This window comes from Scophthalmus maximus, chromosome 17 (genome assembly GCF_022379125.1).
Source record: "Scophthalmus maximus strain ysfricsl-2021 chromosome 17, ASM2237912v1, whole genome shotgun sequence".
NCBI lineage: Eukaryota > Metazoa > Chordata > Actinopteri > Pleuronectiformes > Scophthalmidae > Scophthalmus > Scophthalmus maximus.
In genome coordinates this window covers 9,404,382-9,427,740 of record NC_061531.1, presented here as the reverse complement: position 1 = coordinate 9,427,740, position 23,359 = coordinate 9,404,382, and the positions used below count along the sequence as shown (strand labels likewise).

Below are 23,359 nucleotides of genomic sequence, written 5' to 3'. Positions count from 1 at the left end.
ACGATCTCAATATTTTCTTGTGGACGATGTTTTGAATAGGGCTGAGCTGAATGCTTAAGCGTTGCCACAAATAAATCAAGGCATTTTTAGTAACCTCAAGGATGCTGGTATTTAACATGGTCAGTTTAGCCGGTTCACCGTCATCAAGGGGGATAGCACTCTCGTCTTTTTAAGAAGTTTTAGACAGATCTTGTAAGAGTACTGTTAAATAACCGGGCAAGTCACTTTTTATTACATTGTTATTACTTAATTGCCACAGATGTTACATCGGTTTCACGGACGTTGCATCAACACGAGTTGCACTGTGATTACAACTTGAGTCTCGCAGGCCGGGACGGGGCGGGGCCGCACTGTAATCATATGAACGACCCCCTCGCTCTCATTGGTCCGCTGCTTTCATATTCACAGAGACTGCAACAGTATTGGCGAACAGAGAGGAAAGGAGGCGTTGACACGCGCGCCTTCCTGATAGTGTCGAAGGAGGACGTTTCTGTTTTGGTTTTTCTGTGAAGGCTCGCTCACAAGCTGGTGGCACATAAATAAACAAGCGGTGTGTTGTTTTAAAGTTGGCTGTTTGAGGCTCTGCTAATTTCACTCGGCGTTGCTCGTGCTGGCTAATGACTGGAGGCGCGTGCACCTTGCGGTGACCCGGCCGGTGTTTGTTTGTTGTCAGTCGTCATCCCCCGGAAACAGGGGACCACCTTTTTCAGTTTAATACCGTGAGGCTGGCACTAAAGACATGGCATCAGTAGCCGCGGCGCATGAGCCAGGTCTCAGCCCGGCCTCCATTGCGCTTGCCGACGCTTTGGTCCCCGCCAGCATCTTCGCTCCGGACCGGGGAGGATGCGGGGACGACGCCGGGGACGAGTGCTTCGACGACGCGGACATGCTCAACGGCGAGCCCGAGGAGCGGCGGGTCGACTTCACCAACAAGGTAAAAGCTGGGCCCCTGAATTCAGCGCCGCTGCGGAGCTAATGCCAGCTAGCCAACTAGCTAATGCTAACTAGCTAATGCTCGCTAGCTGCCCCATGGGGGATGGATGAATTAAAAAAACAAATGACGTGTTCTCTCGCTTGTAGCCGTGTCGTCACCAAACACCGGCCGCTGGACACGGATGCAGGAGATGAGTTTCGTCACGTCAAAACACGCCGTGGCTAATGCTAGTCTTGAATGACTACCGTTGCCATTGGTTGCCTTCGCGATTCAGATGTATGTAATTCGCCGTTCACGATGATGCCCTGACTGGCTGAAGTCGAGCTGTTGCAATTAATCGATTAATCGACCACTAGATTAATCGCACATCACTTAGATAATCGATTAATCAGTTCAAGTATTTTTTTTATTTTTACAAAAACAGTCAAAACTGTCTGATTTCAGCTTCTTCAAAGTGATTGTTTTCTGGTTTCTTTGCTCATCTGTGATGGTAGACTGAAGGTATGGGGTTTGTGGACAACTCAAAACATCAGCTCTGTTGACATGTTTCCTCTGCGAGATGACATGTTATGGACCGAACAGCTGATGGGTTAATCGAGAGAACGATGGACAGATCATTCGGTAGTGAGGATAAGGTCGCTGCAGCCAGGCAGCGCCTCACGGTTGGCTCTGCTGTCAAACAATCCGTAACAATAGCTGATGAAATACAGGGCAACGATACAATGAGGTGGGGTTTTGTCCTGCTGAACCACTACAAACAAAACACAAATACCTGTGAGCCAGTGTTTGTGAGGATGGTCAACTGACACTTCACATTAGTGTCAGGACACGTCCCGTACACGACTTGCACGTGGTTGTCCCAGCACACAACATGCATGTGAAAAGTATGTTTTGGCCATAATTACTGTCATAATCAAATGGCTTCTGTAATAGCTTACACAATGTCATTTGTTCATTTAAGGACATAATAACAAAACAACTTTTGATATTTTGAAGTTCATTTCTAAAATAACAAACACTAGAACATGCTCTTATGGTACTAAAGAGAGAAATGCTTATTCTTATTCTACTTTATTCTACTTTTACTAAACAACAGTTTTACAGTGGTATACTGTTTGGGATCAACAGCATTTTTTGGGTTGTGTATATTAGCAGGTGTTATACCAATGGGTTCAAATGTAACCTTGAGGTGTTTCGTGGGAAGAGAGGCAGCTGTGTGGAGAACAGCTTTTGAACTTGCCCTACTTTCTATATCTACTTTCTGCTGAAGGAAAAAAATGTCCTGAGTGATGTGAGTGACTCTGAAGTCGGGTCACTGTCCCTCTCGGAATAAACCTCACCTGATGCAATTGTCACCAACTTTTGAAATCCTCGGATAAAGGATTGTCTTAGTCATAACAGCATCAGTGGTTATTGTTCTACTTTTCCCTCCTCTTTCCCTCGCGTCCTTGGAACCCAACAGCACGCTCTCGTGAGCCCAAACGGAGAGCAGTATGACTCGTTACTACGCCAGCTACGGGACAGGATGGAAGAGGGATGCGGAGAGACCATCTATGTGGTCGGGATGGGCTCAGGTGACACACACACACACACACACACACACACACACACACACACACACACACACACACACACACACACACACACACACACACACACACCAGAGCAGTTCACAACAAATGTACAAATGACGTACTTACCTCGTCCCCCACCTTTCTCCGTCACTCTGTCGTAGATGGCAGTGACTGGGGTCTGGATGAGAACGATATGGAGGCCTCGGTGGCCACCGTGCACTCGATGTGTGAGCAGCTGGACGCCGACCTTATTTCGCTCCGAGAGCGAAATGAGTCTGCCGGTTTGGTGCGCGACTATCTGATCCGCAGGCGTGTGGGTGAGCTAGACTTCCTGGAGGTGAGGTGAGTGGTCAGAGATGAGAATACTGAGGGTTCATGGTTACGGTCGAATAGTAGATTCCACACAATAGCGCCCCCAGCTTTGGTGATAGTCGCCGTTCATTTACCAGTTCAGATGTTCTTCCCTCTGAAACCTTTCAATCCAATTATGTCTTCCTCTCTCAATTCTAGATATTCAGATGAAAAAACACAATTCATTTTGAACAAACAAAAATTTTTTAAAGAATAAATGTTTAGTTGCATTAAAATTAAATCATAAGGGTCAGTTTTGGTAATATCTTTCACACATTTTTCTCTTTAGTTTGTCGCTATGTTAATGTATTGCCAACTAACACAGATGACATTTCTTTGCCGAGACATGTCATGAAGTTTTGTTTTTCTAGTACAGTTGAAATTACATTTTTGGTACCTGTGCGTCTCCTCAGGGTTGCAGTGGTGGGTAACGTGGACGCTGGTAAGAGCACGCTGTTGGGAGTGTTGACGCACGGAGAGCTGGACAATGGCAGGGGCTTCGCCCGCCAGAAGCTCTTCAGGCACAAGCACGAGATGGAGAGCGGCAGGACCAGCAGCGTGGGCAACGACATCCTGGGCTTTGACCAGGAGGGACAGGTGAATTGGGGGAGCAAAGAGGTCCACTTGTTGTTGTTACACAGTTAAAACCGTTGTTTATTTATAGATGACACCAGTGAGGTTCTAAAATACATTTCCAATCCAAATGAAATATTGACATTAACTAGAGGAGCCTGCAAGATGTGAAGGAGGAGAGGAAAAGTGGAATTTAGACGAGGGGTTGTTCTGCACCAGCTACCATACATTATGTAGCATGCATTATCCCCAGTTTCTTAATAGTTTTGTCACACCAGTATTTTTTGTAATAAACAAAACTAGCTCTCTGTATGAGTGCACAAATACCATTCAATAGATTGCACCCACCATAGAATTGACCTTCGCTTGAAGCAGCTTGTGGACAGTATGATTTCTTAAGTAAAATATAATTTCACCCCTCTCTGTCTGTCCCTATAGGTGGTGAACAAACCTGACAGTCACGGAGGAAGCCTGGACTGGACCAAAATCTGCGAGAAGTCCTCCAAGGTCATAACCTTCATCGACCTTGCGGGCCACGAGAAATACCTCAAGACCACTGTGTTTGGGATGACCGGACACCTGCCCGACTTCTGCATGCTCATGGTCAGAGAGGAGGGGGGGCAGGGGCATCAGTTAGAGGGGGGCATTGGGTATTTGTGGGCGTGAGGGGGCAATAGTGCATTTGCAGGGCAATCAAATATCATGAATTGGTGCCATGCATTAGAAATTATTTCAATGTTTTTCAATGTAAACGCAAGACAAAATGGTAAATTGTTTATTTTATCACTTAGCAAATCTGAAATCAATTCTAAAAACAATGTCCATAATTTGAACATGTTCTTGTTTCACCCCTTTGAGTATAGAAAAGAAATTCACTCCCTGCCTCCCCAGGTGGGCAGTAACGCAGGTATCGTAGGGATGACCAAAGAGCACCTGGGCCTGGCCTTAGCTCTGAACGTGCCCGTGTTTGTTGTGGTAACCAAAATCGACATGTGTCCGGCCAACATCCTCCAAGGTCAGTCCCCTGGAGCTCCCTCTCGTGTTTGCGATGACACACTCTTTCCCCTACTGCGACATCTCAAAATGTTTCGCTCTCTTTATCAGGCTCTGTGCTGTAACTTCTGTGGTTTTGCTTTCCTCCTAACAGAGACGTTGAAGCTGCTCCAGAGGTTACTGAAGTCTCCTGGCTGTAGAAAGATCCCCGTCCTGGTACAGAACAAGGATGACGTCATAGTCACGGCGTCAAACTTCAGTTCTGAGAGGTATTAAAAAGTCTGTCGCAGCCAAATTCAAAATAACAGTGAAAATGCACTTGTGTAATGTGTGTGTGTGTGCACAGGATGTGTCCCATCTTTCAGATTTCCAATGTGAGTGGAGAGAACATGGACCTGCTCAAGATGTTTCTCAACCTGCTCTCCTCGAGGACCTCCTACCGAGACGACCAGCCCGCAGAGTTCCAGATAGACGACACCTACTCCGTACCGGTGCTCTGACCAATTACAAACTATTACTCATAAATGGCATTTTACTGTGTGGAATTGTCATGTCATGGTAACGTCTACCAAATATGCTCTCTAACAAACCATTGCTGTTCATATCGCAGGGAGTCGGCACAGTAGTATCAGGAACTACTTTACGCGGACTCATACGTCTGAATGATACCATGCTACTGGGACCAGACCCTCTGGGCAGTTTCATCCCTATTGCCGTGAAGTCAATCCACCGCAAGAGAATGCCTGTGAAGGAGGTTCGAGGTGGCCAGACGGCCTCGTTTGCTCTCAAAAAGGTGGGAGGGGTAATTTTCACTTTTCAGCGGGGCCTTAAAATGATCTGGAGAAATAATTGCACAACAGTGTGTTATATTAACGGCTGTGTTCCTCTTGTCTACGTACGATGTCTCTCCCCTCTATCGCATGACTGTCTGTACAGATCAAGCGTTCATCCATAAGGAAAGGCATGGTGATGGTGTCCCCGAGGCTGAGCCCACAGGCTACTTGGGAGTTTGAGGCCGAGATCCTGGTGCTACATCACCCCACCACGATATCCCCGAGATACCAGGCCATGGGTGGGTAACAATGACACAGAAAAGGCATGTGCTGTGGATGACTTGGGGCCATGTTTCCCATGACAGGACGTTAAAGTGCCTGTGGAAAATTTGCATCTAGTTTTCCTAATAACATTAAGTATTTTCTTAAAGAGGCAACAGACAACTTTCGTGCCCCTAGTGGTTCCAGGTGGTATTGTTTTTTGATCACTCAGCAAGATGACTGTAAGGACGCAGGTACCCTTCCTCAGAGCTCCGAGTCAACACGACTTTGGAGATAACAGAGAAGAAAGAAGTATGTTCACTGGAGCTCCTACTTTGTTTTTTCTGGCTCCTAGCATTAACTAGCAGCAGCGTCAGCATCATGGCTAAATCAATCAATAAAAGCAAGACGTATAAGGGACAAATGTAAGCGTGGATGGTATCGTTTTCTACCTCTATTACACTGTGCAACCAGTTTTAACATTGTCACATTGACAAGTTTAAGCCAAAAAGTCATAGGTGTGTCTTAAATGATAAGATATTCATCAAATAACACACAATTTTCACAGAATAGTTTCCTCAAAGAGTGGCACACTGATGAAAATACAGAGCAGTAAATCGTATTTATCACTACCACCGTAGAAATGGTGCACATGCATATTTTAGTGATTCACCATCGCCTCTTCAATATGCACAAACTCACATTTTCCCGTTGTCTTTTTCTCCTCTCCGACCAACTTCACAGTCCACTGTGGCAGCATAAGGCAGACGGCCACCATCTTGTCCATGAACCGAGACTGCCTACGCACAGGGGACAAGGCTTCAGTCCACTTCCGCTTCATCAAGACCCCAGAGTATCTGCACTGCGACCAGAGGCTGGTCTTTAGAGAGGGACGTACCAAGGCGGTGGGGACCATCACTAAGGTACTAAAGACTTCTTCTGGAAGATGAAGAGAGTTTACATTTTGTTATGGCCACCACGATGTTAGGGCCTGAGACCGAGATACAGATTTTGTTGTTAAGAAACATTTTTTTTTTCCGATTTCTCAATCTCTTTGAGGCTCACATATTGACTCGCATTCCTTTCAGCTTTTGCAATCCACCAACAATTTGCCATCGAACTCCAAACCGCCACAAATCAAAATGCAGTCGACAAAAAAGGCACCGCTCCGAAAAGAAGACGGCACTGCGGCAGCTGGCGAAGACGCAGCCACGATAGCACAGTCGGCAGTGCCGAACACGACACAACCAGTAAGTCAATGTGTTGTTGCAAATATTATACTGTGAGCTGCTATTTATTGTACTAATCTGATGTTTCTCTATGGATTTTCCTTCCTTTTTACTATATGACACTAACATCAGTCCTCTGTGTCCTCCTCCTCCTCCTGTTTTTTTCCTTTTCAACATCTTCTCCACCACCCTCCATTACAACCTGCTTGATTTTTTTCCTCCCAAACTTTTTTGTCATGCCACATTGCTTCTTTACATTCTCTCCTCCCTCTCCTTTTGCTTGCGTGGCTGGCTTCCTAAAGGGAGAGGGAGAGGAAGACCCTCAGATTAAGGAGGGCAACAAAGAGAACAAGGTAAAATGGGTTAATTCCGAATGAACCAGAACGGAGGTGAACTTGAATTAGGGAGTTTGTGTTTTACAAAGCGAGAAGGTAGAGTTCATAGCCAGTTAGTCTTGATCCTTGATACATTTGGAGTCAATCAAGCTGCAGCTTCTCGGTTTGTGGTGTCAGCCGCATGTAAAATCTTCTGCTGTCAGTTCATGTGCTCGCTACACGCCACCATCTCCAACAAACCCAACAGTGAGACCTCTTAGCGCACCGCTTCAAGTCATACAATTTCAATAAAATAAGCGGATATATTTTGGAATCAAACTTGGAACAAAAAGCTCATAAAAAAGAACTGTCAGCGTTTAGGCCATCTCTTAACTTAAAGTACTAGTTAAAAAAAGTGAGTTTTGTCAAATCGACTTTCTTCTGTTATCTCTCCTTCGAAGCCAAAGTCTGGAGGAGGCGGGAGGAGAAGAGGCGGCCAGAGGCACAAGGGAAAAGGCCAGAACAGCGGCACCAGCTCGACAGCAGCTCCCTCCTCATCGGGGACAGGCGGCTGCTAAATTGCTCCCTCCCCTGCGATCACTCCACCCAAGTGTCTTCATCCCACAGACCATGAAGGATTCAGATGTTTGGATAGAGACGCTCTCCGCAGTCCCATTTCCTCTCGCCTTCTTACACCAGGTCCTATTGTTTTTATTTTTAAAGGGATCACAAAGGGGTGTGTCTCAAACCAAAAGGCATATACACCCTTAGTGTTTTAATTTCTGTTTCTTACCTTTTTTCTTTTTTTGGGAGAGGTTTGGGAAATAGAAAATAGTGTGGATTCTGAGCTTAGCCTCACTCAGTTTGATGATTTATTCAATTTTATCCATATTTCATAGGAGTCTTATGAAATCCTCTGGCTCAGTTTCAGTGGTGGGGAGGGTGGCTAAATCCAAAACAAGGGTCCAGTACCGATATGAGCAGCTATTAATGGAACCCCTTCCCCCCTCATGCATTCCCTGTGTATTTGCGATGAAAAACAGTTCATGTTCTATTTATACTGCATATGTAAAATAGCTGTTAGTTGTGCTCCGATTGGAACGATGCCACTGTACAAAATGTATGCAAATCACCAATGAATGTAGCAGAGGGGCACAGTGATTTCAAATTCTAGATATACGGAAGATATAAGCAATTTTATAATTGTCAGTTATTTATTCAGCATACATGCAGATGATGAGACTTTTAGATGGTCTTAAGATTGTTCCACCTACTCTCATCCGCGCTCTTGGATTAATGCTTCCACTGTCCGTCATCCATTTTTCACCTTATACTTCTAGTGTTAGTACAAATAAATACAGCACATAATCTCGTCACGCCAACAGTTGTTCATGATTTGAAGACATGCAGTACTTGCGGTGAAACTTGTAACTCTAGTAACCCCATGCGTTACGGCCGGTTGTTGTACACGTGTTGTGACATTTGAAACACTTTGCCGCTAAAAAAAAGCTGAACATTAATAAACAGGCTTTACTGAACCTTTTCAACATTGCCGCTTCTTAAACATCTGCATCATTTTAACATATTCTGATTGTGTATTAAAGTATTTATTACATAAACTTTAAGTGTGGGAAAAAAAATAATTTACCTTCAACTGGAGTAGGGATGGATGGGTTTTCAAATATTTATCAGGTTCTTTTTCTCAAGTATACTGCAACTACTTTTGAGTAGTTACAGTATATTGTGATTTACACAGGCTACAATAGCTCCAATCATGTAAAACTAGAAACTAAGATGATTATATTTTGCGCATATGGGAAAGATTCAAAATAATTGAAGTGAAAAAACAATTTCCAATGAAATAACAAAACAGTTTCAAGTTTTGCACCTGCGAGATCGAATTAGTTTGCCAAGAATAACAACCAATAAAACAAACATTATTACTGTATGTAGCAAGTATCCAAACATTTACCAGGTTAACAAGTGAACATAAATCTTCGTTTCCTGTGCATAACAAAATAAAGTTATTTAGTTTTGTTGACACATCAACCCTCTCAAGTACCCACTCATGGTCCACAGCTTATAATACAATTGATGTAGTAAGTAACAGGCGATCCCTGTTTCATTATGAATGTGCAGTTTTAGATTAGAGCCAGTCAGAAAACTGGAAATGAAAAATGATTACAATACAATAATTTTAGCTAGCAAGGATACATTCAGTCACAAATGACAAATGTGTTTAAACACACAAAAAAAATTGACTGCTGGACCCCACTCTGTATATACACACACACGTATATATGTATAGATCGTAACACAAAACATCTGCTTCATTTACAATATGTCATACAAGTGTAGACTGCACACTACCACTGTTCCGGTAGCACACGTAGCCATAGTCTTGTATCACAATTTGAAAAGGCTTTACTTGGTGTGTGCAACATTAGTATCTAATGAAATGTTTTGGGTATTTCATGATATTGAAGGAAGTAGCGTTTCTCTAAAAATAATCAGTAGCTGTACAAACCTCCATGTTCAGGAATGTTCTTCGTTTGGTTTTTGGGGAAATTTACAGGGTGATGTGGAGTTTGGGACCATGTTTGAAAAGGCCCGGTGTTTGTGATCACCTGGTGCTGCATTTAACGCAGACACGACCAATGACAAGAGAGAGCGGACCGCACGTCTCCAACACAGTCAGTGGCCAGTGTAGTGAGTTCTTCAGTAAGTCCAGACTGTTTCTGTACTAGAGGAGTGTTTTACTTACGTCCTATACTGGGTCTGAATTAAAAAATTAAGTATGCACCTTAATGCACACGCGCCTCAGCTCTTACAGACCAGTCGATCTTTATGGTGACAAGACAGCTTAGGTCCTCATTGTCAGGCTGTCGTCGATATTCAACGCCGAGAGGTGATGTGACAGAAGCAGTCACAGTGTAGCAGACACTAGTGTCGGGTTTATGATGGACAGTCTGTAAGAAACAAGTGAAGAGACATCGAATATAAACAGACGCACAAGACAGGGTCAGATTCAGCCGTTTGGTTTTTTGGTTGGTTTTTTTTGCTGTGTTTAGCCATCAATGTCCCAGCTGAAGAGGTGATGTTTCACCAACATGTCCTGCACGCCCTCTTTCAACGGTCTCTGCTCCTTCTCCTGGAAAAGAGAAATGTGGAAAGTTTTACCAAAATGCAAAATCAACACAACACCATAGAGGACAACACCACTAATTTGGACATCCTACCAAACACTAATAGGCAATTTTAAAGACAGCATTTTATCTTTGACAGCTAATGCTGATTAAAAACCTTGCCAGAGATGATTTAAATATACAACATAAGCTGTTTCCAGACATGTACACTGAAAAATGTCTGGAACTTCTGATTCAGAGTTTGCTGTTCACCGATGCAGAACGCAACAGGAGATTGTCCGGGTCAGATGCGTTCACCAACAGGAAATTCCAGAAAATTCAAGCGAAGGGTGGCACCTGTGGAGAGCTCCCACTCGCTTGCCATGAATCTTGCAGAATTTTTCCTGCTGCATTCTCATATTGGATCACTCTGACATCTTACAGAATTTTTACTAGGGGGCCGGCAGGAAAAGTTCTGGACATTTGCCTTCTCACATAAGGCCCCTTTGTAAAAAAGTTGTCCGGACTTCAGTGCATGTTTAAAAGCAGCTTTTTAGAAAGTAGGGAACTGCTGTTATTTTCCCCTATAATGAATACAGTGTACTGACACATCTGTCACTTTGTGACCAGCACTATCACTTAAATTGATTTGTTTAATAGGGCATCATGAATCATCAGCTTAATGAACTAGTGTAACTAATGACTATGCTACAGCATCTCTAGCTTCATCTCTAGTGTTTACATTCTCATACGTGACATGTTACCTAGAGATCCCAACTAAAGAGGTGATGCTGAATCAGTGCATCCATAACTTCTGCTTTCAGAATAGCGGATTTCTGAAACAGCATAAAGTCATAACCGGTTGTTTTTTTCTCTCTCCTGTATATACATACGTTTTTGCTCACTGTGATGATACTGAGGTTCACCTGCTTAGCTCACCTCTTTCTTGTCGGGTAGCTCACAATCCTGGGAGAGACTGAAGGCAAACTTTGACAGGACCCTGAGGAAACAACAACAGCAGACTGGTCATTATTTGTTTTATTGGTCAGATCATGCGTCTTAAAACCATTCTTAGAGATTCACTAATAATTTCGAACAACTAAATAATGTGTGGTAAAACTGGATTAAGTACAATATGTTTAAAATCGCCAGCCAAAGTCTGAGTTTTTCCAGCACCTCATCTCATTTAACCCCAATTTTATTTTGCTTATGTTTCCACATTAAACCACTTTAAACCATTAAACCACTGCTGAGACGTTTTGCTGAGACGCTAGAATCAAGAGACTGCCGTTTTATAGTTGAAGCATTTCTTACCTGAGCTCACACTTGATCTGGACCCATCCTGGACTGCGAAGGAACGACCAGGGATGATACCATTTCTCTACGGCAGCCATGCTGGAACACAACACCTCCAGCCATAGGTGTAGCACCTGCTCACTGGAGGAACATACGCGTGTTAAGAGCCAAACAGCCTGGGTGTGTACTCATCATCATCATCATCATCATCATCTCCATCTGATACCGTGTACAGAGTGACAGTCTGGAAAACTCACTTGAGGCCGACGCAGATGAGAGACCTAAACTTGACGTCCATCTGAGCATGTGCCGAGTCGTGGCTCATGTTGACTGCCTGAACCGCCTGGAAGAGCCGACAGAGGGCGCTCATGTACTTTCCACTAAACTTTCACAGCCTGATGTGGCCAGACCTCACTACACAGACATAACTTTTAAAGAAACATACTTATTATTGGAAGCCAAGAACTTTTTTTTTTTTACACATTGATTACTCACTCTGTATAGCAGCTCCTCTGGTGTTAGTACTTTCCCATCTTCATCCAATCTGGGAAATGCCAAAGGCAATTAGTTGTTACTTTATAATATTCTAAGAAATGAATTTCCCTTTGTAAAAACACTGACAGGGTCAGTTCACAGTTTCAGAATCTAAATCTGAAAATACTGTATTAATCCACAGGGCAAAATGGGTTTTACAGACCTAAAATTATTATAAAGAGAAATATAAAATACGAATAAGGAGAATGTGAAAAATAATTATAAAGTATTTATGTTCTAAATGGACAATATCCCCTCATTTGTTTCCCATCCTGTTGCAAATGAAAGTCGAATCAATCGCTGATCAATCCTGAAGGAATTTGGGTGATCAAGGCTTCAAAACATGTGATTTTTGTCTTTATGTATTTTTGATGTAACAGATTACAATCCCCCCAAATGTTCAGGTAAATACAGAGCTAGTGAAAACACAAAGTGAGTGTCTGTGTTCTACCTGTAAGTTTTACACAGCACCAGTCGTGAGTAGACTGAGTTGAAGTCCCTCTCTACCTCCCTACTGGCCGCCTGAGAGAAAATCAAAAGACAAAGAATGATAAAGTTAAATCTTATACAAGTACAAGTGAAGTAACAAGGTAGCAATCCATGTGGATTAAAAAAAAAAGAAGCTCTCATACCTCCTCTATATATAACCAAGGGTGACAGGGCCCTCCCAGTATAGATGGTTTCTTGAGACCATGCTGAAAGATGGCCTTCAGGGCCGGACACAGTGTGCCCCTGGCCAGGTCTGTCACTGCCTCGGTCACAGAGTCATCACCTGCTAATGAGTACTGGAGAAAGACGAGAGCACCGTTCAATGATTACGACACTAGTTGGATGAATATTCAGTAGTACTGGAATGGGAAGATGAAGAAGCAGAGATAAACAGTGAAAAACATCACAAGGTCTGGCACATATCACAAGGCCTAAAGCAAAATACCAAGTTAAGCTGAAAAGGAACTACTTCATTACCTCTTTGCTTCTTTCATCGAGGATCTCCACAAACTTTGCTGGAAACCAGCCTGTTACAAAGAGACATAGAAACGTTAAGTCAAATGAGTGGCAATACAGTTTATAAAATACACTATCCAGATGGTAACAGTTACTTTGGAAACACAAAAGAAGCGCGCACACACACCTCTGAGGCCGTTGAGCTCCCCAACCCAACAGTGTTCGTCCTTCTGTGAGATAATCTGAGGGAGAAAGATAAAAACACAGCGGGATGAGTTAAGTGTACATATTTGTAACGAAGAAGCGTACTTTGTTTGTGTGCGTCTCTGTGCAAGTGGTGGCTCACGGTGATGATGTCGTTCTTTCTGAAGCCCAGTTCGTCGTCGTCGTGTCGCTCAAAATCCAGCAAAGCCTTTGCCCGTCTCCGCCGGGTGCGGGAAACAACCAGGAAGTTTTCGTGATCTTGCTGGTGGCTCTCCATGGAGTAGTCCGGAGTCAAGTCCTGGAGAGACAAGGTGGGACAAGTCAGATGGGAATTGCGATATAACAGGCTATACTCTATACTTTTAGCAATGAATTGACGGTATAACAATATTAAATTTAGGAGCCCAACATAACAGCAAGTAAAGGTATGTCTATCTTAATGCTCTTCTTATTTTGGGTAATTCCCAGCACACAACAGTTACCGTGTGTGAACTCACAGTACTGGAGTGACGGGGGTCCAAACAGTGGAAGTGCTCTGCAGTGCGGGTTATCGCCTCTCGCAGGGCAGCCACCAGCTCGGTCTGCTTGATGTTCTTGGATTTTAGAGCCTCGGCCTCATCCTCCCCAAACAACAGCGAGCTCAGTGTGGACTTCCTGCGCAGCGACTGTCTTCTCACCACCTGCTCAAAAACAGGCACACATTTTTTTTCTTTTTATTACTTTTAATAGAAATAATGGACAACTAAACCTCAAAATTTGTCCAAAGCAATTTTTTTTTAAACACAGCTACAATAGCTACTGGACACTACTATGTTTCAGCACCATTTGCAAAGACTACACCAGACCTTGTTGAGATTTGTGTTGAGTGTTGTGTTGTTTCCGTTGTTGAGCTGTGCCTGCTCGTTCAGGATGTAGGCTTGGTGCTTGTGTCGGTGGGCATCCAGATTTTCCTGGGACAGCGTCCCTGCAAGTCTCATAGCTTCCCCAAGAACCGCAGGCCCATCTCTCAGCTGGCTCGGCAAGTCCGACAGAGTGTTAAAAATGGAAGCAGAGTTCTCTGATGATACGAGCTCCTCCTCCTGGGGTCGGCGAGTCAATAGAACAAGGGTTAAAACTCCTCATCATACACAGTTTTTGTCAACAGTAGGAGTAGGTGGTGAATAGTTGGCATGGGATGAAGGGTCTGTTGGTATTTACAGCTGTATATGTGAGTTAAGAAACAGGAAATAGGTGGTGTAGTGCAAATACCTTGATTTTGAGCATCCCCAGTGTGACCTGAAAGAGCACCAGTGAGCCCTGGTAGAAGAGGAGATCCCAAATCCTGAGAAGCAGACGGATGTCCACCACACTGGCAAATGATGTCAGGAACCAATGCAATGTGATCAGCGACAGCTCTGGATGTGTAAGGAGGGGGGGGTTACATATTGTATGCTATTGACTGCAAGACAATTATTTCTTCTAAAACAATGCACATCTGAAAGGTAGTGGCTTTGTCAAGAGCCCATGATACCACTGACCTCACTCACCACCACACTACCCAAACGCCCATTACTTGCCTATGTCATGCTCCTGCAGGAGGCGGTCGAGGGCTGGTAGGTACTGAATAATGAGCTGGCGAAGAACCCTCTGGTCCGTTTGGACGCCCAGCAGAGTGGAGGAGAAGTAGGCTGGAGGGAGGAGGTCTTCAATCAGGGCACACATCATCCACAGGACATCCTCCTCCTCAAGAAAAAGCAGCAGACAGGAAACCACCTGGAGCGACCAAGACAGGTGTGGGAAAGAGAGCGGTAAAAAAATGGGAGCAGTGGAGATGGAAAAGGTTAGAAGAAAGGCAATAAATGAATGAAACACTTTGAAAAGTGCTTGTCTATTTATCTCTGTTCAGTGAACTTGCTGGTGTAATGTGTGTAGAGTAGGTATTCTCACCATCCCGGTACCCTGACAGTAACCGATGTCGGGGTAGAGCCAGGCCAGGCCCTTCAGTACCCGCCTCAGCCGCGGCACACCAACACAGGTCAGGGTATTGAAACACGCATTGGTTGGCATAGTCCGCAACAGGTCCTTCTCTATCTGAGGGGCAGAAGTTACCAATTACAATCATCATTGTGATCACAAATACAAAGAACGTCAAGAATGGTGGTGGTGTTGGTGGTGGGTGGCGGGATGGAGGGGTGACATGTTACCGCCCCCTGTATACAAGTCTACAGCAGATTAATAGCTGCTTAATGTATGTGTTTTGAGGCTGTTCGGGATTTATGGAATTGATAACAAAACTTTGATGTAGTGGGATTTTGTTTGTTTACACATTTACAGACGTAGCTGGGGATTTGACCTGTTTAGCTGTGGAGGAGTCCTCGTTGGAGCTGTTCTTGATGATTTCTCTGTAGGAGATCTCAGCGGTCCTCTTCTTCTGCAGAGCTCCAGACAGCCGCATCCAAAGCTAGCAAACAGAACGTCTTCAGAACTCTGAAGCGTGTTCTGTATCCGTGGAAATAACTCAAATGTGAAAATGTAAACACTCAAAGGAAACTTACCTGTGGCCTCATGCTGTGAGGTATGCCCCCGAGCACCAAGGAACGCAGACGCTCGGAGCGTGGAAGGACGGGATCAATGAGCTCCCAGGTCAGGTCACCCACCGTGTGGTTGTGGGTGAACTCCAGGTGGGCTTGCCAGCGCAACCGCTGCTGGGGATCTTCACGCTGGGGTGAGCCCTCAGTGCCCAGCCAGGACCTGGACTCCCCGCCGTCTGAGTGGGAGGAGAAACATCAGCATTTGGGATGTGTTGTTGTTGTTTGACTTATTTGTAACTGCAAAGTTTACATGAATTGAGTGGGGGGGCTAGGATATTTGAAAATGGAAAGCAGAACTGTATTGTAACTTATCACGATTGAGAAATTAGGTGATTGAAAGTGTCTGGAGACAAGAGGTCGTATGAAGTAAGAGGCCAAGAACTCTGATGGGAGACATACTGTACAACTGTCATTTGTATGTATTCCATATTCTGAAAAAAATGGCAATATTTCAACAATTTGTTGCGGGAACAAACATTTGTCCAAATAATGTAGCCTCTTCACCCAGATGCAAAGTTTTCCATTCATGTCGCTTGACTGGCATTCAGGAATTTTCTCGTGGGGAAATTTAAAAAAAAAAGAGTGAAGATGGAAGAAATAGTTGTTAGCATGTACATGTGAACACATTACCTTCAGTGTCCACTCTGAAGCCAAACTCATCGTATTGGAGTTCAGGCTGCTCCAATGAGCCTTTCTGTAGAGACAAACAATTCATGAGGCCACATGTCATAGAGAAGAGGTGACTGATGGAAATACAGCAGCTTTTATAAGCTTCTTAAATGCCAGTGAGCATCGACAGAGCAGATGTCACAGGTTCACATGAAGAAAAAGCCACTGTGGCTTTTTTTTTGTCTTTATATTGTGTCGGGACTCGGGCTACGCAGATGGGTCGTTCCTTGAAATGATATTTTCTGCTGGTTTTTTTTATTTAGAGTTAAAATGTTGAGTATTATCTCTCAACTCAATTTTTTTTTTAAATATTCTTTTCAATCTCTATTTATTGTCATCAAAACTAAATAAAATACTCAAGACCAAAGCAACATAAGAAGTCGTCCTCACTTGATGGTACTTGGCCAAAATGTCCTGAGGCCACATACTTGGAGTGAGGGCGGAGAAGGGCCCACCGGGAGCCGGTGTGTAGGTCCCTGGAACAGAGACACATTCTTTGATTAGATCAGTTGTTCTCAAGTCGATACACCAGAATAGTCAGGCTGGTGTTTTCACTTCCCCTGAGCCGCCAGGCAAGTCTCTCGGTGGAGCATGAAACCGATTTCAGAATCAGAATCAGACATACTTTAAAGATCCACAGGGGAAATTGATCAACAGGCGAAATTGGCTCACAAAATAGTCTCTCTTTTTTGTCATGTGAAAACAAACTTTGGGTCTCACATACACAAACTCAATAAAATCCATTCCGAAAACAGATCTTATCACTGGTGGAGACAAAGTTAATGTAAAAAAACAATTCCCAGTCTAAAATTGTCTCGCAACCCCCAGGTTGGGAATCACTGTATATTAGATAAACTGTCATTTAAACAGAAAAAGTGAAACATACTATAAGGGAATCTTGAGAATAAAAAGCAGATTAAAAACCCAAGTTTGATATTAAGATATAGCCAAAGTAAAGAGTAAAGAGTAAAGCATTTGTGCTTTTGATAGATTTGAATGCAGCAATTCAAAACATGACTTCAAAACTGTTGGTGTTATTTCTGAAATCCAAGGTCAGAGTGCGTTTGCCGGTAACGAGACAAAAAGAAAAATCATACAAATCCATACCTGACATTTTGTTGGTATTAGAGTGAATGACTTCAATATGCAGAGAACACAGTCACCTCAGAGACAGAAGGTCAGCCGATGGCATGAGCTCTGTAAAACGAAGAAACAGAGGAAGAGAAAAGTTTGGTTGTTTAATCCCTGACTCATTCTAACAACATGGTACATCTTACTTGAGTGGCCACCGACCCCATGGGTTGTGTGTGAATTTGAGTAAATCAAGTTATTGCAGTGCACCCGCTCTAAACTTGCCGATGCATAACCTCAACAACACTAAGGTCCTTTAAAAAAAAAAAAAAAAAATCAATGTACCTTAACAACGAAGAAACAGACTCTAGTCTTAAGTCCAACAATCCCGTACCGAGGCAATATTCCCTCTGCGTGAGTGCGGGCAGAGACTCAGTGGTGAAATAAATTTGGGAGAGAGGACGAAATACTGAGAGAAAGAAAGAGGGACATTCCTTTGACTCTTCTCAAGGCCATATGACTAATGTTCTTCCTAGAGGCTGTTTATCTGTGTGCGTCTGTGTGTGTGTGTGTGTGTGTGTGTGTGTGTGTGTGTGTGCGCGCGTGCGTGCGTGCGTGCGTGTCTCTTTTCATTTAATTTTAGTGCTGCCACAAATTAAAATCAGTATCACATTATAATGTGATAACATTGTTAGAACATAAAGCTTCTCACGTAATAACCTCGAACATATCACGTTATAATGTAAAAATATCCCCATCATGACTAGAATTCTTGTTGTTATAGCATGAAATTGACATTTAAATTTGTGCTGAACATATAATTCAGTAACATGGCTTATTTAATACAATTTGATTAACTTTTACTTCATGCTTGGGTTGAGACATGGGGACGTTCTGCTGCGTCTAGTGTCATGTCTAATTGGTCAGCTGGAGGAGCACCGAAGGCTCCATGGATACAAGCGACACAATCTCGGGTGCATCCAAGGCTGGGTATGTTGTGACCCAAACTACAGTGAGGCGTTTGACCCCGGAGGTGTTGAGCAAAGATGGAGAAATCGATTGATGCAACACATATAAACGTTAAGCTAGATTTATGTGGCACACTCACACACAGGACAAACTATAATCAGCGGATCGAAAGATAGTGAATGCATCATGCCCAACTGGAGACTTCCAACTGGAGTCAAGCAGCTTGTATTGTTCCCTTGTCTGAACATCATTGAGTAAGTTAATAGGTGTTCTTATAGCCTATCTCTCATTCACCGTGAGAGTTAGGATTTTGAAGTTCGGCCTTAATGAGGAGCCAATAATAGCTCATGTATTTGTTTTCATAGCCGCAGTTAAACAAATTGCCGTAGTTGCCATAGTTTATAGCTGCTGCCCCAATTCCTCTATAATGGTTCGCCCCCCCAACCACAATGTAAACAACTGTGATCCCATGAGTGTAGTGCATAATACATGCCCCATCTAAAATGCGTGCATTCATGTTACTAGATTAAATCTTCCAAAGGGACACACAAATGAAAAGATAAAAGCACTAGGCTAAACAATGAAAGTGCGGCAGAGAGAAACTAAAGCAGAAATCCTCAAACATAATGACAAACAGTGCAAAAATAAAGAGGCCATTATTCAAACAAATCATATTTGGCATCTATTCACATAATCCAAACAGACTTAACAGTAATAGTCCCGTATCATGCATGATAAAGTAACTATTAGCAGTTCCCTGGGATTCTACAAAATCTTACCATATGTTACTCATAATGTAAACAATGGTCCTGTAGCCTACGTTTCACAACACAATGTTGGTACAATCCTAGACATGAAAATGAATCTTGTGGGCAAATACATTTGCTCAGGATGTTTGTTGGAGGCTTGTAAACAAGAATGTCAACAGAGAGGACATTGTCCTTGGGATGAAACAGTATTCAGCTTGTGTTGCTTTAAAATGGCAGGAAACTTATTTCCACCCACCACAGCAGATGAAGTCATAGAGCTGTATCTGTTCCCGAGAGCATAAATACTTAAAGATTGAACAGCTGATGGCATAATTAATTTTGAACATTTGTGTGGATAAAAATTCAATCTTAAGCATCATGTTTTTAATTTAATTTCTTGAGATGTATAAAGAAAAAAAGAAAGAATGTATTTAACCAGGCCCCCTGTGCAAGTGTGTGATGGTGTAGTGATATTTACAGATACCATGTGATTTGTGCTTCAGAAGATGGGGCACCGAGCCCACATAGATAATTTGAGATATCTGTGAACTACATCACAACCTTGTTGACACAGATAATATCTTATCTTATCTTATCTCTTTTGTGAGTTCTGCAAACATTCAGTTGCAATAAATTGAAAACTCTTTGTGTTCCTGGATTATTTATTTCCCCCCCCGCATATTTCTACTAGACTACTGGATTGCACGATACAAGCTTGGGCGACTACACAATTGTTGGGCTATAAACATGTGCTGCATATAAACACATTAAATCCTGAAGCCAGCGCTAAAGAAAGCAGATCCAACATATTCACAACAAACATGTTGCTGCCAAAATAAATTCAAAACACAGAATAATCACAAATCCCTTAATTATTTTTTAGTCAGCACAATATTTTATAATCAGAGCCAAACGGGAGGGAATTGCGATGCCAACAACATCCTGACATCTTGCTGTGGCATTCATATTACAGAGACTTCATTGATGGGTCTATCGTAACAACATCTCGGGTTCCTGCAGAGTCTCTCAGTTCCTCCCCATCGTTCGCAAACACCAAAGCATCAGCACGAAGGCATTTGCCACATGTGAAACAGATGAGGGGGCAATCGCAGAAGACGATGCACAGTATAGCAGTAAGAGGGCGCCATATGTGTAATGCAAACTGATAATCAACACCCACAGACAAACACAACAGCATAACAACCATAGCCTGCAAAAGAGGCTCACCAGCAGCATGCAGATGCTCTGCCAAAATGATTCATTCCAGCAGCGGCATCTGAAGAGGGATTTAGGACTTAAGAGAGATGAGAAATCAATTTGAGGTTTGGAGGGCGGCCAAACGGTTTCAGGCTCGCTCTGTGTGAAGCTCAGGGGAGAACTGGGATGGGATTTTGGAGCAACTCCCTCAGTACACTAACAGTTTATTCACCTGCCAAGAAAACCAACATGACCAAAGCCACCTCCTGCAACCTGTTGCTTTGAACTGAACTTGAATTTCATCAGATTCAAAGATGTCACATGTCCCTTTCACGTCAATGGTACTGCTGCAGTTTTATGGTAACAGAGAGTGCAGTTTAAAATAAAAAACAAAGCACTTCACAAGTAGACAATGCCCTCCCCCCCAGGGTCCTCAGAAATACACCCGCCAAGATCTTGCCTTGATTTATGTGTTTATTAGTAGGATTGTTCAACTATATAATCAACTCTCTCAATATATCTTGAGCCACAAGAGTTTTAGTTTTTAAATTTAAATTTGAGGGTTTCTTGGCAAAAAATGCTTGTGTAAAATAAAATATCAGCGCATGTTTTATTTTTATTATTTATAACGACTAAATTCCAACAACGGTATTAACCTCAAAAGTCAATTCTAGTTAAGAATTATTAACCAGTCAACGCCATCAAAATGTGTGGGTTTTTTTCCCACATAAAGGCCTATGAAAAAACAACACAATCAAGTTCTATGCAATTTTGTTTAGATGATTAAATTGCCCACAATGGCCCGGAACAACCAGATGATATTGAAGGGAGAAAAGCCATGGTGCAGAGTGCAAAGTCTGACGTGTTGCAAATTTAAATAATCTCACAGTGCACATTGAATACAGATTAGTCAATTTAGCTTCAGTTGATTTTGGATGAACTGCTAATGTTTGGTGTGAAATCTAAAATGTTTGCAGGGAAAAGTCAACAACTGTCCGGCAATGAGTTTCAGTCACTGCTACCAGCTTCCTTAAAACACAACCCTCTGATATTTTAATCTTATTATAATCACGTACAATCATGTACTTCAATGGATTAATCTCCCCAAAAAACACAATGTGGAAACCCCAATCAAATCACTTCTGGTGACTGAGGGAGCAAAAGACTGCTAACAGGGAGTCTTTTCATTTTTACTCAGAAGAACATGTCTCCCCATTGTCAAGTTGCGGCTGTGCTCACCTGTGTTTGCACACGCTGGCTAACACCCTGCTGCAAGGAAAGCAAAGAGTAACATCCTGCTCTCAGGTGGAGTCACTATCACACCAATTTGCCCAGAGGGGCTTGACAACCTGCACAACACACGTCACCGTCTGTCCTCTCGTCACACTGACAGGCATGTCATAGATTTACTGAATGATGAAAGACAGCAGTAGTAGACTTTAGTGAACAGGTCACACCATGCCACTTCCTAGGCAGGCAGGGGAATAAGACGATGGAGAACCAAGCTAAATGCAGGGTTCCCCGGGGGGTTCAGCAACAGAAAGACCAGTCTGCAGGGGGCGCGGAGTTTTAAAACAGCTTACAGCTCTTGAGATGAGTCTGGTTTGAAGCACTGAAGCTCCATTCACAGCAAAGCCATTTGAATATGTCTCGCAACAAGTGACTCGACTGGGTTTGGTGCCAGTAGTTAGGGAACGCACAGTATGTATCGGTGGGCATGTCAGGGCGAAACACAGTATTGTACATGTCTTTTAAATGACTACAATCAGCTGTGTCACTGTTTTAACCGCTCAGTGGTGGACGGAGATGGCGAAAAGCTGATGAAGCATAACCACTCGCTTTGGGTTGTGGAGAGAGTCTCCTGCTCACGTGTGTGTAAGTGTAAAGTAAACGGCCAATGGCATCGTGTCGGAGATGATAATGATAACGATGATGATGATGATGATGATACAATCAGTCCGGCAAGGTTCCTCCATGACACACAGGTGTATACCGCGCGCGTGTGTGTGTGTGTGTGTGTGTGTGTGTGCGTGTGTGTGTGTGTATGTGTGTGTGTGTGTGTTCATTGTGTCACTGTGCCTTTTATAGTGACCAACAGTAACGTGTCATTAAACGCCTGCTGACGTCACCAAACAGTGCAATGTGCAAACAAACAAAAAAACTATTTACCATCGACATTTATTTACGAACGCCGCCGCCGCCACCACCACACAAAACGTGCAGTATGGTCATTAATGGAACTCCCGGCAGCATACGTGTCAGCGATGAGTCACCGAGTTGTCAGCTGTTAGCCACACATGCTACCCTTTAGCTTTTAGCTAGCATTTACCAACAGCGGTGCATAATGACGCGGGTGACAGCGTGACTTACCGTGACATTATTCTGTGGCGGGGCCTTGCGGTTTGTGGCGGGACGTTTCTCTTCCGTCGTCTGTAACTGGAGAACACCATATGCTCGTCTACGGCATCGCTCCTCCCGTGTTATGTCGTTCCCCTGCGTTGTGTGCACCTGCTAGCGACGCGCGGCTCCGTCGTATCCCTGCGCCCCGCTAATGTTCCCCCCCCCCCTCCCCTTTCCCATCCCGAGAAGTAGTTCCACATCCCGGAACTAAACGTCCTCGGTGAAAGAAAATATCCTTCCGCACAGGAGTAGATGACGCAGGCGAATGACGTGGGTTTGTTCCGCACATTCATTATTTCCCCTCGTTCGCTCCAGCTCAGGTCGCATCCAGTCCCAACAACACGAAGCCTTGCGAATCGTCATGGCACACGAGCACAAGAAGTCCGAGCTCACGCGGACGCGTGTTGCTTTGTATGTGTTTATTTTGTATATTGAATGACAAACTTAAACCTTTGACTCGTGACTTTTTTAAGAGGGTTTGCACGTAATAAACTGGCAACTAGAGGGAGAAGGTCTCATGTGAATAAAAAACGTCTTATGTCACGTTTTTAAATGATCTTCAACATTTAATTGAAAGGTGTTTTTTTTAAAATTGCCCTCTAATGTTAAAAAAAATGTATTGTTATCA

The 23,359-nt window shown here is 43.4% G+C and overlaps 2 protein-coding genes across 4 annotated transcripts; one reads left to right on the top strand and one right to left on the bottom strand.

Moving 5' to 3' along the window:
* The first annotated feature begins 426 nt into the window (after positions 1-426).
* gtpbp1 (GTP binding protein 1) lies at positions 427-8,540 on the top strand. 2 transcript variants are annotated; one of them, XM_035614449.2, is made up of 14 exons: positions 427-934; positions 2,397-2,508; positions 2,670-2,850; positions 3,273-3,456; positions 3,871-4,035; positions 4,324-4,447; positions 4,580-4,694; positions 4,772-4,916; positions 5,036-5,218; positions 5,362-5,497; positions 6,204-6,382; positions 6,548-6,709; positions 6,991-7,041; positions 7,464-8,540. In XM_035614449.2, the coding sequence occupies exons 1-14, from the start codon at positions 740-742 to the stop codon at positions 7,578-7,580; spliced, it is 2,049 nt and encodes a 682-aa protein (XP_035470342.1). In that variant the 5' UTR covers positions 427-739; the 3' UTR covers positions 7,581-8,540. The 2 variants fall into 2 exon arrangements, with proteins under 2 accessions (XP_035470342.1, XP_035470343.1); XM_035614450.2 differs by lacking the exon at positions 6,991-7,041 and having other exon boundaries at positions 429-934.
* Positions 8,198-22,889, bottom strand: sgsm3 (small G protein signaling modulator 3). Of its 2 annotated transcripts, none has more exons than XM_035614447.2 (21): positions 22,702-22,889; positions 17,453-17,542; positions 16,736-16,821; positions 16,307-16,370; positions 15,641-15,852; positions 15,439-15,546; positions 15,033-15,176; positions 14,663-14,858; positions 14,355-14,500; positions 13,952-14,185; positions 13,604-13,786; positions 13,249-13,404; positions 13,090-13,144; positions 12,924-12,973; positions 12,590-12,742; positions 12,409-12,479; positions 11,919-11,967; positions 11,681-11,766; positions 11,442-11,564; positions 11,067-11,127; positions 8,198-10,153 (listed from the first exon to the last, which is right to left on the bottom strand). In XM_035614447.2, exons 2-21 carry the CDS (start codon positions 17,457-17,459, stop codon positions 10,070-10,072), a joined length of 2,268 nt encoding a protein of 755 aa, XP_035470340.1. In that variant the 5' UTR covers positions 17,460-17,542; positions 22,702-22,889; the 3' UTR covers positions 8,198-10,069. The 2 variants fall into 2 exon arrangements, with proteins under 2 accessions (XP_035470340.1, XP_035470341.1); XM_035614448.2 differs by lacking the exon at positions 22,702-22,889 and adding an exon at positions 17,762-17,885.
* Between the last annotated feature and the right edge of the window lie 470 nt (positions 22,890-23,359).

Bases quoted from the DNA above. Each gene is read 5' to 3' on its own strand.
- sgsm3 (XM_035614447.2), bottom strand. The intron at 15,853-16,306 runs GTAATGTGTTCA...CCTCCCACTCAG, and splicing joins CTTCAGAGTGGACACTGAAG to ACGGCGGGGAGTCCAGGTCC. The intron at 15,547-15,640 runs GTAAGTTTCCTT...TCTGTTTGCTAG, and splicing joins CTCACAGCATGAGGCCACAG to CTTTGGATGCGGCTGTCTGG.
- gtpbp1 (XM_035614449.2), top strand. From the start codon at position 740: ATGGCATCAGTAGCCGCGGCGCATGAGCCAGGTCTCAGCCCGGCCTCC. The intron at 935-2,396 runs GTAAAAGCTGGG...GGAACCCAACAG, and splicing joins GGGTCGACTTCACCAACAAG to CACGCTCTCGTGAGCCCAAA. The intron at 5,498-6,203 runs GTGGGTAACAAT...CCAACTTCACAG, and splicing joins CCCGAGATACCAGGCCATGG to TCCACTGTGGCAGCATAAGG.